This window comes from Pangasianodon hypophthalmus, chromosome 8, assembly GCF_027358585.1.
Source record: "Pangasianodon hypophthalmus isolate fPanHyp1 chromosome 8, fPanHyp1.pri, whole genome shotgun sequence".
Lineage (NCBI taxonomy): Eukaryota > Metazoa > Chordata > Actinopteri > Siluriformes > Pangasiidae > Pangasianodon > Pangasianodon hypophthalmus.
The window spans coordinates 7867412-7885623 of record NC_069717.1 but is presented as its reverse complement, the minus strand read 5'-3'; the positions used below and the strand labels follow the sequence as shown (position 1 = coordinate 7885623).

At 39.2% G+C, this 18212-nt stretch overlaps 1 protein-coding gene across 2 annotated transcripts in view; it reads left to right on the top strand.

The window, feature by feature from the left end:
• celsr3 (cadherin, EGF LAG seven-pass G-type receptor 3) overlaps positions 1-18212 on the top strand; it is a 62838-nt gene that overhangs the window by 13069 nt on the left and 31557 nt on the right. For both annotated transcript variants that reach the window (XM_053235997.1, XM_053235996.1), the window contains exons 2-12: positions 433-770; positions 2510-2798; positions 11797-12019; positions 12853-12968; positions 13351-13439; positions 13570-13727; positions 14581-14744; positions 14879-15004; positions 15859-16028; positions 17409-17594; positions 17920-18030. In XM_053235997.1, the coding sequence (XP_053091972.1) occupies positions 433-770; positions 2510-2798; positions 11797-12019; positions 12853-12968; positions 13351-13439; positions 13570-13727; positions 14581-14744; positions 14879-15004; positions 15859-16028; positions 17409-17594; positions 17920-18030 (1970 nt within the window). The remainder of the gene's footprint in view (positions 1-432; positions 771-2509; positions 2799-11796; positions 12020-12852; positions 12969-13350; positions 13440-13569; positions 13728-14580; positions 14745-14878; positions 15005-15858; positions 16029-17408; positions 17595-17919; positions 18031-18212) is intronic.

Here is an 18212-nt window from a genome sequence, read left to right as displayed (position 1 = left end):
CAGCTGCCCTTAGACTTTAATTATAAGCAGGTTTCAACCAAAGAGGTTTAATGATCTTTTGTCAGAACTGCAAAATGTGTCACAATTGTTGACTGAGGAAATTCAGGGGTCATTTCTAATTTGCATATTCATAGAATATGACTTTGATGAGGATAAAAGATAAAAGTGTAAGGACTTCTGTGTGTTTATATCTGTGGAACTATATTATACATCTGTGTCAATGTTTTAGTCAAAACAGAAACCACTGGATAACCCAAATTGGATAAACCAAATGGATAAAAAACAAGTTTCAGGTGACTAAATAGAAAGAGAAAAGCTGAAGTGTTATTTAAAAAAGCGTGCTCAGGTGTGTTTTATGGGGGATTATTTATCAGAAGATCGACATTGATTTTGCTGCGTTCTCTTTTGCCCTCTTCCCCCGTCTCATCTCAGATGGTGTTCACAGCATCAGTGCTCAGTGTGAGCTGAGGGTCCTGATCATCACTGAGGATATGCTAAGCAGCAGCGTTACTGTGAGACTCCAAAATATGTCCCAGGAGCAGTTCCTGTCTCCGCTGCTCACTGACTTCCTGGAAGGCGTGTCATCTGTGCTGTCAGTCGCTCCTGCAGATGTGTTTGTTTTCAATGTGCAGCCGGATGCCGAAGCAGAGCGAGTGTTGAATGTCAGCTTTTCAGCAGCGTTGCCAGGAGGACAGTTCTTCCCTTCAGATGCGCTGGAGGAGCAGCTCTACCTCAACAGACCAAGACTGAATATGCTCACTCAGATGCAGGTAACTGACACAATTTACAGTACACACACACTGTATATACGTACACATAAACACACAGAATTACTATTGTGCTGTTGTACTTTTGGGAGTTTACACTGACTCTGTGACATTATAACAAAATAATCCAAACCATAACCACCATAACCACACACAGAGATATACACACTATAAGGCTTTCTGTAAGAATAAGTAAGAATAAAATATGACAGGGTGTGCTGTTATAGAGGTCAGGGTGGTCTGATGATTATTTATTAACAACACTATAGTGTTTTATTCCTCTTATACCACATAATCTGCCAATGATTACAATTTTATAGTTATTAAAGAGAGATCCATCACTCTTTTTAACCATTTCTGTAAATCACCTGTTAACTGTATAAATGGTAACGTATTAGCCAGTTAATATAAACCTGTGATTTGTATTAGAGCTGACACTACTTTCAGAGCTGCTATTAAATTAAATTAATCAGCATTTTATGACTAATCGGAATCAAGAATTCACCAGCACTGTGGTATAATAAAAATTAATTAGTACAATAGTGCCTTGTGAGATTTTTGAAAGATTTCAAGCAGTTTAATGATGCATAGCTTCAGAGTAGGTAAGAAACTAGTGAAAAGGCAAAAACTGAGCAAAAAATATGCTAATAATGAAGCTAACACCAATAACATCATCTCATAGCTGCTAGTTAATGCATCTTTTAGGTATTCTCTGAGGTGTGTGGCTTATCAAAGGTTTAACAGGACATTGTTAGCTTTATTTGGCCAGCAGAGTATATACTTAGTTAGCAAACATTCTCTCTGTTAGCTGGACTCTGTTAGCATTAACAAGTATCTATATTAACATCAGTCCCAGTATGAGCTAACTTAGCTAGCTAGCTTACAAGCATTGTTAGATCATTTAGTTAGTGCAACACTTGTTAACTCAGCTCACCTTGTTAGCAGTAATGCTTTTATTATCTTTGTTGTTAGAGTTAGCAAACCTACGCTCTCTGAAACAAAGGTATACTTACCTTAATGCTGCCTTCATGTGCTACCCAAATTATCCTACTTCCTACTTCTTAAGTGGTAATTACGAGTTTGTCATGTTCACATGTTTTGTTGGCGGAAAGAACATGAAACATGGACGACTCCAGGTTCATTCATACACTTAGCTAGCTTGCTGACAATTTCACGGTGTAAAAATCTATAACGTGCATAGAATGGTTGCTGATATACATTCATGAATATGCCCAAAACGGCAAGCACTAACAATTAGCTGCATTTAGAAAAATGAACAAAACCAGTCATTCAGTACAGAAACTGTACTCTCCTCCGTCATTTTGAAAGTTTAGGACTTCTCCCATCTCGCAAACTCAGGTATCAAAATTATCTCCATGTTTCCCAGTCGTAATTACATCTTGAAGGGTCATTCATGTGCAACTTCCTACAAGAATTTACAAAACTTGCTGTCAAGCCTTGCTTTCTCTCCTCTCCCGTCTCAATGTCAAATACAAATACTCTAATAATTTAAACAGCATAAAATATAAAATACAAGATATTTCCTTTAAAATACTAATTGTACAGTAATGATAGACTCAGAAATAATGATCATATAAATGACTAGACACATAAATCAAGAGAAAGAAACTTAGGACCAAATTGTACAACACCAAAAGGGATATTTTTATCTTACATAAACACACACACACACACACACACACACACTCTCTCTCTTCTAACTCCTGTGTTTCTATCTGCAGGTGCTGCCGTTTGATGATAACGTGTGTTTGCGTGAGCCGTGTCAGAACTACATGAAGTGCATCAGTGTCCTGCGCTTCAATAGCTCCGCCCCCTTTATCTTCTCACCCTCCATGCTGTTCCGGCCCATCCACCCAATCGCAGGCCTGCGCTGCCGCTGTCCCCCCGGCTTCACGGGGGATTACTGCGAGATCGAGATTAATATGTGCTACTCAAATCCTTGCCTGAACGGAGGAGTGTGTGCGCGTAGGGAGGGAGGATACACCTGCATCTGTAGAGAGAATTATACAGGTGAGTGTGTGTATGAGGATTTTCATAATTTGGGTTTGTGTGTAGGCTTTAGGGCAAGGCACAAGTTCATGTTCATTAGGTAGTGCAGTCAGAAGGAGTGTAGCAGTTCTAAGTGAGGTGCAGTACAGCAGAGGCAGAGATACAGGATGAAGAGAGGGGATGATAATGAGGGAAGGAGGAAGCTTCAGGATAGTTTTAGAGAAGGAATAGTTGTCCATTGCAGCAACAGAACACAACAGGATCTTCTTGGAATGTGTTAATCCTATATGTATCATTACAATATATTTATTATTACAGTGTTTCATAAAAATATTCAGATGGCATAAATAGCAGCAGGTAGTTCAGTAAGCAACAAATTTGGCCAACTTTAGTTCATTTGTAAGAATAGTACTATTTATTTACCTGAAGGTGCCCTAAGCCCCACCTCTTCTCTTTTTTTATTTTTTTTTATTAGCTTCTACTTTTAAACTATTTAGTCTTTTCTGCACACAGGCTAGCTCTGATTGATTGATGACTCCCAGGGAAGGAAAGACAGAGAGTGTAGTGTCTCAGTAGCATTCACTGTGCACTATAATTTTACATTGTACATTTTGTACCTCAATATGTAGTGCTTGGTTTTGTATGGTAATAATACTTCAACTCCAAAACTAACATTTTATGCTAAATGGAAATGACCAAATTACATCACTGAACTGTGCCAGAACATCCTCCACAGGAAAATCTCTCTCTCTCTGCCTCTCTCTCTCTCTCTCTCTTTCTCTCTCTCTGCCGCATGTTGCCTAATGATGACAGATTTATAATAATGAGTGCTAAGAATGTTATGAAGATATTAAATGGAATTGTAAGAATTCCTGAATAAATAAATGAATAAATAAATGCCAAAAAGATTTGAATATTGAATGGAAAATCGAAAGCCCAGCAGACTGATTTAAAAGTTAACAGTCTTTTTGGTCTGAGAGAGAAGCTGTGAGGCATGCTGTCTCACTTCTCTCTTCCAGGATTATGAGAAAAAACAATCTGGCAACTCTGGCCTCCACGCTCTGTGTCTGAAAATCAGTCATATTTTGTAGATTAACCATATTATTCACCAGCCATTCAACAATTATGCTATCTAAATTTATATTTTAATCTCAGGGATTGACATTAATTATTCCCGTGCCGTCTGAAAAAAGACTCCAGATTAAATCTTTGCTAACTAAATACATGATAAATTCATGCAGATTCTCCTCATTCAGACCAAGGATAGAAACTCCTCTAAAATACAAAATTCTACATTAAAGATAGGCATTTATCTCTCAGAAATAACAATAACTTATACCACAGCACTGCTGAATTCTTCAGTATGATTGGTCAGAAGGTGTTGAGTGTTGAGTAAGGTTTATTGTTTCTATAGTGATGACGAATTTACAGGTACTTTTATGGCAGACACTCCACATAATTCAAGATAGGGGAAAAAGAGACGCTGCTGAGAGAATGACTTTTTATAGCTGGTATAACATGAAAAATGATAACAGGAGCTATGTTTGTGGACGTTCCACAACATTAAATATAACTATAAATGGATAAAAAGTATGATTTGTCATTCTTTCATTGATAAAAATGTAATCATTGGCTAATTGCTGTGGTATAAGGGGATTAAAATGCTCCAGGATATGGTACCAGTAACTCCACGCCAGGACACATCATACCACCTTGATTATATTCTTACAACAGCATACCCCCAAGTGTTTTATTCCTTACATTGATCACACACAGGGAAATTCAGGAGCTCACAAACTTTATATGCAAAACTCATGCAACTCCTTTAATAAAACCAGCATTATCAATCTAAGGCAAATGCAATATTAATGTGCATTCTGAAAGCAATGCAGCCTCACAGCTCCAGGGTTGGTTGATTATCTGTGTGGAGTTTCTCTGCATGTCTGTCTGCTTCTCCTCTGGGTTCTCTTGTTTCCTCTCACCTCCCAAAAACACACAGATAGGTGGATTGGCTATACCCCTAGGTGTGAATGTGTGCGTGCATGGTGCCCTGTGATAGACTGGTGTCCCATCCAGGGGGTATTGTCACCTCACACTCAGTGTTCCTGGAATAGGCTCCAGGACAAAGTGGTTACTGAAGATGAATGAATTGATTTTGAAAAGCGGGTTATAGGCTAAACTATTGTTTAATATTTTTTTAAAAAGCAGCAATGTTGCACATTATTCCTAAAACCCATTGAGAAAAACACTGACTTATGAACACACAGTGTGAAAATATGAACGCCACACCTTGAAAAACACCAAAGACAGGAAGTGGAGATAGAGATTGAGTAATGCACACAAGGAGAGAAGAGAAAGGACAAATTAATGGATAGGTAATAAAATAAAGAGGGTCAGGAAAGAGAGTGGCTTCTGTATGAGGAGGAAGGAATGAGAGGAAAGAGCAGAATTAGTGATGGGAAGAAGAAAAGTAGAAGAGACAGAGAGAAATGTGAAGAAGAAAAGTAATAAAGTAGAACAACAGCGAAGAAGAGAAACTGATAGTTGAGATGGAAATGATATGCAGAGGACAGGAGAAAGTGTAGGAGAGATGGCGGGTGCGGAGACAGAGACAAGGAAAGATCAGAGAGAGCGGGACAGAGAGGATGGAGGTAGGGGCAGATGGGGTTCCCCTGGGGGTCATACCATGTGTGAAAGAACGGGGGGGAGCTACTTTGCCCATCGGGTAAACAGGGGCTTTGATGAATTAAACATAATGTGAATAAAGGAGAGAGAATAAATAGCAAAACACACACACCACAGGGGACAAGCAGGGAGAGGAACCATGTGTACATGTGGGGAAAGAGTGATGTATCGGAAGGATGAACAGAAAGAAAGACGGAGAGACAGGAAGCAAACCACAGAGAGGATGATGAGAGAGAATGAAATAAGTTTTAGAGCAGTGGTGGCCTGCATCATGTTTCTCTGAGAGTCAGTGGAGTTTAGTACTTCAGCGTATAGTGTATATTTTGTACAGACTGTATATTGTACTATTTGCCATAGTTTTGTGTTAAATCTGTTAGAAAAAATTAAGACAAAAAGTCCACTTTCCCAAATACACTTTTCTGAGGTATCGCGGGTATCATGATATTTTTTTAATAACATTATTTAAAAATGACAATTACAAACTTTGAAGCTAATTTGATTCAATTTTTTATTTGTTTATGAATTTTTTATTTTATTATTTAGTAGAATGATGAGAATGTATTTATTTTTCTCAGTTTTAAGTAATTTCTTTTTGTACCCATTAAGTAGAAATATTGTCAAACTTCATTTTAAAATCTTTCTTTTTACATTCAGATTTTTAGCAAATTATATCAGAGAAATGTCTTCAAGTATTGTGATTTTTTTTGTCATATCAACCCCAGCCCTACCTCATATGTAGTTCGGTAGTTTTTACACCAAAATAGGCTAGTTTTGGAACAAGGAAAAAGGAAATCTGTAGGTGGTGAGTTTATTTGGCTTAGTGCTGTTGCCTTGCGCCCCCGGGGTTGGGGGCTTGAATCCCACCTCCACCCTGTGTGTGGAGTTTGCATGTTCTCCCTGTGCTTCAGGGCTTCCTCCAGGTAGCCTGGTTTCCTCCCCCAGTCCAAAGACATGCACTGTAGACTGACTGGCATTTCCAAATGTGTGTGCGATTGTGCCCTGTGATGGGTTGGCATCCTGTCCCGGGTGTCCCCTGACTTGTGCCCCAAGTCCCCTGGGATAGACACCAGGCTCCTCACAACCCTGTGTAGAAAATGGATGGATGGATGGATATGGTGAAATGTTTTCTGTCCTTGACATGTAGCCTATAAGAGCACTGTCTTTTTTGAACATGGACATCTTTATCGTTGCTGTTACTATGGTTACCATGCAAGAGACACAAGCATTTTTTTTAGCTGCCCTAGCAAAAACTGTGCAAAGAAGGAATGCTGAACATCCAACATAGAATATTCCTATGTGAAGCAGAGGGAAGTGGAGCAGAAAGAGATTGACCACATGCAGTGTCTAAAAGCCCTTAAAGCTGCAGACATGTGTTCTGGTACTTAATCATCCATTTTCATAGCCATTAGACACATGGATTTTTTTTTTTTTTTGTGATTCCCAATATCATTGTCAATCAGCTCAGGCTTAGTTCCCTCCCCTTGTTGAAGGGGAGAGACTTCTCTGTGGTATGATGACTGAGGCTCTGTGAGATGCTATACAGAAAATTTGGGGGTGGGTCTTTGGCTGTACTTCTTTCAAGCGCAATGATGGTTATGTCACCAATCATATGACGTGTGCATTTGAAACCACCCACCATTTTGAGCTCAACACCTTTTGTCTTCATTTTTTTTTTCTCTTTTCTTCTATCTTAAACAAACAAACAAAAAAAACATATGTACAGTAGCTTTAAATAAACTATATTTATACATTAAAGGTAAAAGTAGAACTATATTATCATCATCACCTCCAGCTTTCCAAAACAATTCTGTCTTCACACTTACAGGAAAGTGGTGATACAAATTTGCATTAAAAATCAACATGGCTGTTTACATAATGTTACATGTTCAGCTTTATGGTGAAGGTTTGCTCATATTTATAGATTAAAGTCACACTGTGTAATCAAATACATCAGGACGTCTGCATAATTGCTGAAGCAGACATTGATTGAAAAGATTTTTGGTTGAAAAGACAAATTTTCATTACTTCTTAACAACATCTTGGTTGAGTGACCACATTTGATGTATGTGGAAAATTGTGGTCCATGATGTTTTTTTGTCAAGCACAGCATACATTAAGAATAACCGTCCCCTCAACTTGTAAACGAGCAGCTGCATGTAGTTGAGCTGAAGGAGTGCGTTTGTGCAAGTGCAGGTTTGTGCGTGTGTGTGTGTGTGTGTGATGTGTGATGTGTGAACAGTCTGAATTGAAGGCCTTGCCCAAGATTCTAAAAATACTGCTTTTTACAGGATGGATTTTTGTGATGGATGGATTGTTATTTCCTTTAGAGACACATACTGGAACAAAAGTGTAGTCACATATTCTGTGCATCTTTCCACATGCCTGAGTGTGTGTAAGTGCTTTGTGAATAGGGAGGTGTGTGTGTGTCTCTAAGTGCTTTGTGCAGGGTAGCCGTCAGAGTGAAATGTTTTATCGTAATTGCTTTGTGTCGCCGTCAGTGAGGCTTCACGCTTGGTCTTTGTTTGTCTCTTTCTTTCTGTCCTCCTATCCTTGTCCTTCTCTCTGCCTCAGCACCTTTTTTCTGGCAAGACTGCGTTACCTTCGGGGTATATATGCATTTCTCTGACTCTTTGTATTCATTTATGTGTTTTTGTGCGTTGTCTGCTTGCTACACTACCTTGTCAGTAATGTTAGGCTTTTCTGCTGTTTGTACATCCGTTTAAAATGAAGTACTTATGAAGAGGGAGGCGACTGGTTGCCTGAGAACTGCATAGTCTATAGTATATACTGTATAGAATAATTTTGCCAATGAATAGAGAGATTGTGTCGTTTGTGTTACTGCAGTTTAGATAGTGTTTAATGTGGTTTGTTCTATGTATCAGGACAGAATTCCTAAAACATGCAGCATTAAACTGATGTGGTGCATGAATTTGGTCCATTAATATATTATGATTAAATGAGTTAATAAGCACTTTAAGCAATGACGGCAGTAAGGACAGCTACAGAGCTACAGCGTGAGCACAGATTTAGTTCTTCCTGCCATAGCCGTGGAAAGTAAAGTCACTAAGCATCAACTCTAACACTACAGTGGAATGGAGTGACAATCTTTGTTGGCCAAGAAAATGTCATTTAAAAAAGCAAGAGAAGTAGTGCTTTATAGATGACAGAACATAAGCTAATCTCAAAAGAAGAGTTTGTACTGTCATACGACGCCAACAGGTCTGTTAACTAAGATTTACCATACAAACAGTACCCATGTTTCGAACGTGATGCTGCGCAGGACAACAAGCGTCTATCCGAGTTTCAAATTTCACATGAAGTGTTTCAACTTTTGGGCATTTCTTTGAATCAGAAATTCATTATGATATCAATGTTGACTTATTGTGATTGCTGAGAGTCTGAGATTCTGAGATATCATTGGAAAAATGTATTAAATTATAATTGTCTTTCACCAAATTGCTCTGAATTGAAGGAATAGTATCCTTATCTAGTGTAACTATATTTCTAATTCGATACACATTAAAACTATGAAATTAACTCATCTAAACGTCACATTTTAGTGAGTATGCCAAACCAATGTTTTTGCAGTAGTAGACTTACAGGCTACAGTGGCAGGAAACAGTGAGTCAAATTCATGCATGTGCATGAATTTAAGGAAAAACCAGTGACTCTTTTATGCTGTGGCAGGCATTTTTTTTTTTTTTTGCTGGCATGGCTTGGGTTCACTTCTTCCCTTAGAGGGAACCAGTACAAATCAATACAACGTTCTTTTGATCACCTTTATGCTATGATGAAACATTTCTACTCTAATTGGAGTGGTCTAGTCCTGGATGGCTCTGCCCTCATCTGCAGTGCACGAGGGTCCACTGAATGGTTTGATGAAGATGAAAATGATGTAAATCATATGCTATGGCCTTTACACTTACCAGATCTCATTGGGAGATTTTAGAGATATTATGTTATGTGATGTTAGTTAGCTCTCTCCACTTCCATCATCAAGACATCAATAAAGGGAATATCTTTTGGAAGAATGGTGTTCATCTCTCCAGTACAGTTCCAAAGATTTGTGAAATATGTGCCAGGGCTTATTGAAGTTGTACTGGTGGATCATTGTGGCCCAACACTTGAAGACACACTGCATGTTTTAGTGCATTTCCTGCTGATTTGTCTCCCAGCATGCTTAGTAGCTGTTTGGTTGAATAAGCTGTAGTAGAGTGAGGCACATTGACTAGATCATGGCTGTATGATGGTACAGTGGGCCTGACTTTGGGCTTTGGTAGCTAGTGGATTGGATTATAGATGTAATGCTTTGCACACCAGGGCTGTTAGGAAACTGGAGCACGGCCCATAGTGCCTGGTGTTTCATCCAGCTCTGCATCATGTACAGCACTGCGAGCAAACAACTAACACACACATTCACCAGACACCCCTGCTTCTGCTTCTGATAGCCTGCCTGATTCTAATCTATGACTGTACACCAGCTTTCAATTTGGGTAATTATTTTATTGGATTATTTTTGGGAGGTTCCAGTGGCCATGGTTTCCTGTGGGCATGCACACACCCATGCACACATACACACAAACACACACGTTTTTTCTACATTTATGAGTACCTTCCGTTACTGTAGCTAATCAATATTTTGCCAACACCCAAACCTAACCCTAACCCTTTTCAAATTAAAGCTGTAAAATCTTTGTGATTTTGTGTGGACCGGGTGATGCTGAGGATATTTGGTCCCCACAAAAGGCTAAATACACACACACACACACACACACACACAGATCAGTAAATCCTCTTGCAAATAACAATTTTATTCTTTTCTGTTTGTGCATTTCAGCATTTATTTGTATTTAGAACATTAAATCTGTTGCAGATTAAAAATCTGTTGTGTTTGAGGAGCTGAACTGACAATGGATGTGATGGAAAGTGAAGGAAAATGATTTATTCCTTTGTCCCCCATGGGTGTGTGGTTATTTGTGTGTGTTTGCTAAAACGTTGTGTATTTGCCGTGGGCTGAGTTTAAGTGGTGTTACCTTGTCTGTGTGTGGTAGGTGTTTGTCTTTGTTTTTCTGTCTGTGTCCTGAAGCTGTATGCGTGTATATGTGTGTGTGTGTTTTGTCTGCTTTTATGTATGTGTGTGTGTTATGCAGGACCACGGGACCAGTTGGCAGAAGGAGCACAGAGCCACAGGGAGGATTTTGTGTGTTGGGGATCAGTGTGAGTGTGTAGGGGGAGGGGTTGAAGGTTGCAGCCCAGGATCACCATAGGGCATCAAAACAATTGTGTGTGTGTGTGTGTGTGTCTGTGTCTCTGGGTCTCTATGTTTATGTGTATTTGTACATGCATGTTATTTGACTTCCTTACAGTAGCTGCTTCCAGAGGTTTATTAACCACATGTTGTACCAGTGTAATGTCAACGCTCAGCCAGCTTTTGGCACGAGATCATAACGCCTTCAGGAGCAAATCTGCATGACTGCAAAAGCTAAATTCCCTCTTTCTACAAAAGCCAACCAAACAGAGGGAAACCCAGACTGTAGGCAAATCAACAGGCTGTAGGAAACACGGGACACGTGAACCACATGACAAAGAAAAGTGGTAGATAGACAAAGCGGATACATAGATAAACACACAGATAGACAGACAGACTGACAGAGAGAGAGAGAGAGAGCATAGACTGGGAGGAAGAAAAGAGAAGAGTAGAGATAGAGAGACAGTCAGGCGAAGACAGATGGAAGACAGAAGGATGGATAGACAGGCAGACAGAAAAGCAGAAAAAATATGTGGAAGAGAAATAGACATGCAGATATGTAGATAAGCAGACAGGCAGGCAGACAAACAGGCAGACAGACAAACAGACAGACAGGCAGACAGATAGACAGACAGACAGGCAGACAGACAGACAGATAGACAGATAGACAGACAGACAGACAGACAGGCAGACAGACAGGCAGACTGATAGACAGACAGACAGACAGACAAACAGATAGACAGTCAGACAGACAGGCAGACTGATAGACAGATAGACAACACCTCCTGAAGTGTTTTATTCCTCTGAGATGACAATTGTACTGTACTGACTAAAATACTGTAAAATGTTAGAAGCATATATTGTAAATAATGATGTAGGAATATTGTTGTAAATCAATAATGGGTTTTTGAGGATAGTGTGTGTGTGAGTGTGTGGGTGTTTGCGCGCAAATCAATGGTGTATAGCGAACGGTCCTTACACAAAGGCCGGGTCATGCTTATTTTCCTTACTCCTACAAGCTCAGAAACACCACTTTTGTGTGTATGTGTGTTAATGTAGTTGGTTAATGGTGTCTTCTCCTCGCAGGGGAACGCTGTGAATTTGACCGGCGCACAGGCCGTTGTGTAGCGGGTGTGTGTCGGAATGGCGGGACGTGCCATGAGCTTTCAGGTGGGGGTTTTCGCTGCGAGTGTCCAGCAGGCGGCTATGAGAAACCCTACTGCGCCATCAGCACTCGCTCCTTCCCTCCCAAATCTTTCATCATGTTTAGTGGACTGAGACAGAGGTTCCACCTGTCCATCTCCCTCTCGTGAGTACAGACCCATATTCATCAAATAAGAACACACACACAGACACATATGCATACCCATGAACGTTACAGTAAGGTTTGTAAAAGTACGCTATGTTGTTTTTTTATCTGGGGTCTAAAAAATGAAAGAGAGAGATGTGGGAAAAAGACTGAGAGACATAAAGAGAGATGAAGGCTGCCTTGTAGATAGAGATGAAGAGATGTAATACCTGCTAGGCTCTCTTTCTATCTCTCTTTTTTTTTCTTTTTTTTCATCTTTTCCGTTTCTTTCATCCAGTCTCTCACTACTTTCATCATCACACAGTGTTCAGCTCTGTTCTTCTGTGAGTGCTTTATCCTATCTGTTCTCTGTGATTGGTCAGGATTTAGTTGCTACAGTGGCAGGGGCATATAACATATAACATATGTCTTTTTTAAATTCCCATGATATCTAAAGCATTGATATTTTATTTAGTAAAAGCCAACAATAGCAGGGAAAGAGCAGCACTCAATCTCCTCTCCCTAGGTAGCCTAGAACATTCTAGCTATTTCTAGACCATCTCATGCTTTTTCCTTCTCTATTAGCTTTTCTTTCTATATTACCCTCTGTGTCTTTCACACACATATGCACATAGTCACACACACATACACACACACAAGTGCAAGTGGCTTTTTCATTCAATACACTCCCCTTTCCACGTTCCTCCAGAGGCATATCCACAATACCACATAATCAATTACTCCAACACACATGCACACACACACACACACACACACACACATGCACACACACAGAGTCTGAGAATTTTCATTATAATGTGTGTGTTCATTATCTGTGTGTGTTTTCTTTACAGGTTTGCCACTCTTAAGAATAGCGGGCTGTTGTTTTATAACGGCCGCTTTAATGAAAAACATGACTTCCTGGCTCTAGAGATACTGGATGGACAAGTGGTGCTGAAATACTCCACAGGTGTGTGTGTGTGTTTGTGTGTGTGTGTGTGTGCATGCAGCAGGGTTTGAAATTTAATTTTCCACTGGTCGGTAACTGCTAATTTAGCAGCAAATGTGATAGGTAACTTTCACTGGGTCACTGGTAAAGTGTTTGTGGTTCTCCTCTGTGAGTGATGAAAAATTTCTGTGGGTTCTCTGGTTTCTGTCCACCTTCCAAAAACATGCCAGAAGGTGGATTGGCCACGCTAAATAGCCCCAAGGTGTGAATGAGTCTGTGAATGTGTGTGTGCATGGGTCCCATCAAGGGTGTATTCCCAGTACTCCCAGTGTTCCCAGGAAGAGGTGGAGGCTCTGAATTAATAATTATTATTAACCTGACCTGTGTGTGATCTTTGGTTCAGGTGAATCGTCCACGCAGGTGAGCCCGTACCTGCCGGGAGGCGTGAGTGATGGGAACTGGCACACAGTCCATATCCACTACTATAACAAGGTCAGTGCATGTGTTTGTATAGAAAGGTGGCACTCATATATCCAATATACTCATTTTTGCTTTAGTAAGTATAGACAGTATTCGTGTGTGTATGTGTGTGTGTGTGTGTGTGTGTGTGTTTGTGTTACAGCCCAAGCGGAGTGTGAGCGGTGAGGTGCAGGGTCCTTCAGATGAGAAAGTGGCTGTGGTGAGTGTGGATGACTGTGACACCGCTATCTCACTGAGGTTCGGGCTTCAGCTGGGAAACTACAGCTGCGCAGCCCAAGGCAAACAAAGCAGCAGTAAAAAGTGAGTATACACACAGAGACACACACACACACATTTACATTGGGGTCCAAAAGTCTGAGGCCACATTGAAAATCTGGGATTTATTTTTGTGACAGAAAGTTTTAGAATTAACAAATAAATAAATAAAAATTTAAACAAAGAAATTTAAGATACTGCTCTGTTTTTAGGTCACTATTTAATTTTAAGCAAATTTGTGATATTGAGCCTGTTAACTACTTCGTACAAAGGGTCAGTTTTTCCTCCCTTCCACTGAAGCACGTATTCAGACAACACTCAGATGGATTTGATCTAACATGGATCTTCAGTTTTAACACAAATAACAAATTACAAACACACAAAAGGACAAATACAGTAAAACCCCTGTATCTACTGTTTCGGTTACCATGGTTTCACAGAAAAATTAAATAGAAAAGTCCAGAAATACAGTAAACATTAGTAAACATTCATACTTTAAATTGTGCGCCGTTCTGAGTAATGTAATGAAATCTCGTGAAATCTCAGCGGTTCCAGGCATCCACTGGGGGCTTGGAACTGATCCCCTGCAGATATGGGGGTCCTACTGTACTAATCAATTCTGAAATTCTTGTAAATATTTCTAAGATTCTACTTTTCTTTCAAATTATTGCTAAAAATTTGTAATGAAAACTTTGTATTAACTTCAACAAGAATGCAAAATCTGAGCATTTTCACTAGTGGCCTCAGACTTGTACATACAAGAATTCATGCACAACACACACAAAAACGAACTCACAATTGCAAATGTATAAAGTCATAACTTCACTGATCTTCTCTGCATGTGCAAACAACTTCTCCTCTCTCCTCGTCTCTTTCTGTCTGTCTCTCTCTCTCTTAGATCTTTGGATCTGACTGGGCCGTTGTTTCTGGGTGGAGTCCCGAATGTTCCGGATAATTTCCCTTTCGGAACGAGAGAATTTACTGGCTGTATGAAGGATCTTCACATTGACAACAGACCTGTGGACATGGCAGGATATGTTGCTAACAATGGCACTCTGCCAGGTGTGTGTGTGTGTGTGTGTGTGTGCATAGCTACCAATAGCTACCAAATCATACATACATGTCTGATGTCATCAGTGCTGTAGTTCACCTGATGTACTTTATGATGATGTCATTTTGATGTCTGGTCCTGATAGGCTGCAGTGCCAAGATGCCGTTCTGTAAGTCAAACCCGTGCCAGAATGGAGGCACATGCAGAGTGAGCTGGGAGACTTTCTCCTGTGACTGCCCACTAGGGTTCGGAGGCAAAGACTGCAGCCATGGTAAGGTCATACACACACACTTTTATATGGCGAATACACACAGTTCATGATGTGTTTTTCTCCTTTCAACCCTAACAAAATGATAGCCTGAAAACGTGAAATTTATTTAATGATTTTAGTCCTGACCAGCTAGCCATCTCGAAGATTTTACAAGGAGATGTTTCCTGTAGTGTTGAAAGGTTTTTAGCTGTTGCTATACATATTAAGCCATCTTTGTGCATGTATCTAGAGAATGTGTAAATCTTTCCAGCAATCACAAAATGATTTGAGCTTTAGAAGAGTTTCTCAAAAGGTGTTTGCTATGAGTCGGTATACCATGCTATTATTGTTGTATTTTATAGATATTCAATTATATTATGTAATAAATCTATCCAATGATTCACTAATGTGTTTTGTAAAAGAAGAAACTCATCATCCAGTGTTATTTTATAAAGGCGCAGAGGCGAAAGCTTTATCAATGTATTTATTTTGTAAAGTAACATGAAATTAATACAGACTCATAAATCTCCCGTCTATCTATCTCACCTCTCTTTTTGTCTCTTTTGTGTTCTTTGACTTAACTTGTTTGACAATTCACGTGAATTAAAATTCCTTCACTTTGTTAACTCATTACTCTTCAGTTTTGTTGGCATTGTGTGCATCTGCTATTAAATATTCACGAGATCTCTTGGCATTGTGCAGCATGGGGTGAGACATCGTGCCGTCTGTTACCAAACAAACACAGCGTGTTGAATGACAGAGGCAATTATCCGGTTCAGATCACTGTTGATAAAAGATGAAACCTGATAGCTCTGATTTAAAATGACCATGTAAGAGCTCTGGTGACTGATCATACAACCCCGCCTCCTCCTCAGTGATGCCCCACCCCCACCGTTTCCTTGGTAGCAGTGCGCTGTTGTGGGATCTGAAGAATGATGTCACCATCAGCACACCGTGGTACATGGGACTGGCGTTCCGCACACGAGCCAAAGAGGGGATTCTGCTGCAGGCGCAGGCTGAACAGTACACACACTTAATCTTTCAGGTGTGTATACTCACGCTGTCTCTCACACCTACACACAGACAAACACAGAACTATGTTCACTGCTAATCTTTTCCTTCTCCAATGCCATCCTGTTTGATCTGATAGCAACAGAGCTGTAAAATGAATTTTAAAATGTCTTAAACTTAATCTGTTAATCTGGCAATATAAACAATATTTATGGAAATAGACGCACAAATCCCTTTCAGTGCTTGCAGATTCTCCTGATGGCAGGTAAATAAGAGTGTAAATAATACATGGAGCAAATGTCACAGGAACTAAAATCACCCTTTTGTTACATATTTATAAGCATCTGTCATTTTTAACACCTTTATTTCACCTTGTTTCTCTCAAAAAAAATGACCTGAATCTAATCTGTGATGTTTTTCATAATCTGTGTGATTTTCATCATATTTACTATTATTATCATACATTAGAAAGAGTTAAAATAGATCATATTGACTTCATTATAGCTCAGCAGTTTATCATATTTCATATAATCATGATTAAAATGTTTGGCTTTTTATTTAATTAAACATAAACATTTTAATTAATTAATTTGTTTGTTTGTTTGTTTATCTGTGTTTGTTTCTTTGTAAGTTTTTTATATTTAGCATTTAAAAATTACCACTCAATTTTTATATTAATATTAATTATTATAATAAAATTTAATTAAAAGATTTATACCTTTCGATTTATAATGTATAATGTGATAGAAAATGCATACTATACCTTTATTAATAGAATTAATAGAATTAATTTTTAATAAAACTATTTTGAGTGCAAATTAAATGAATAATTGTCAAATACTTGTTATATATTGAGCAAAATAATCTACTAATATTAATTTAGACATTATCATCAGACATATAAGTACAGGTAAAGGCTAAACTGCGAAAAAAAAAGACATCTTAGCAAGTGAAAATATCTTGAATTTAGTAAAAATTTAGAAATAATCTTGTTGTATGGCAGATAATTTAGCTTATTTTAAGCTTTTTTTCTAGAAAGAAGCCAAATTATCTGCCAGTAGAATAAGAAAATTCAAAGCTTGAAGTGAGTAAAAATGTCTAGAAACGGTTTAATATTCTTATATTTGGTTTATTGTAGTCTTATTATAGGAAATACTACGTAAATTTGACCAGGTATACTTGCTAAAATGTATTTTTTTGCAGCATAGAGATAACACTCCTAACCATAGACTGGCAGTGGGAGCTTTCTTTAAAGCACACTTATCCTGTTTGCGCTGCACATTTTGAACATTTCTCCTCTCTGATTTCACCGCTGTCCCTCCCCGCTGTGTGTTATTCATTGATGTGATCTATTGATCCATTGATCTTCAGAGTGGCGTGTTGTGCTGAATATTGTGCTGTTTGTAATCCGTAGCTCACAGAGGGTCAGCTGGTGTTCTCGGTGACCAGGGGGTCGGCTCAGCCCGTGCGCTTGCGGCTTGACCAGGTGCAGGTGTGTGACGGCCGCTGGCATGACGTGCAGCTTGAGCTTCGAGACATCCGCAGTGGAAGAGAGACACGCTATGTGGCTACCGTCAGACTGGACTTTGGACTTTATCCGGTACACAGACTTTCAATAGCTTCAAGTGTTCTGAGGAAGTGTGTGTTTGGTAATTGGTGTGTGAGAGTTGATTAAATTGGGTGAAAATGGCATAAAAGTCTCTTCTAAATAAATTATTGAAAAATTGTAAAAATGTTTTTAGTTTCCAGGTACCTAATGCAAGCAAGCCACCATTTTACTATTTCCTGTCTCTGATTTTGCAAGTCATGCCTTATTAGATTTAAAAAGATAATGGACTCCATTAAGCTTAAAAGGCACTCATTCTTTTCCTCTTCCTACTTCTTTGCACTCTGTCTCTGTATCTCTCTCTCTCTCTCTCTTGCAGGAGACTGTAATAGTTGGCAGTGAGATTCATGGGCTGAAGGTGAAGCACCTGCATGTTGGTGGAGTTTTAGGATCGGGAGAGGTGAAGAGTGGAATACGTGGCTGTATACAGGTCCGCCATGATAACATCCACGCTTGTTTCCCTGTCTCTAAAGAGACATCCTGTCTCGTTTATCTCAAAACACCTAACATGTAGCAATCATAATTTCCTTCTGTCATTTGAAACATTCATTTTACTGGATAATCTTACACACCCAAAGTTGATTTCCATACTTAGGCTGAAGTGGAAAGAGC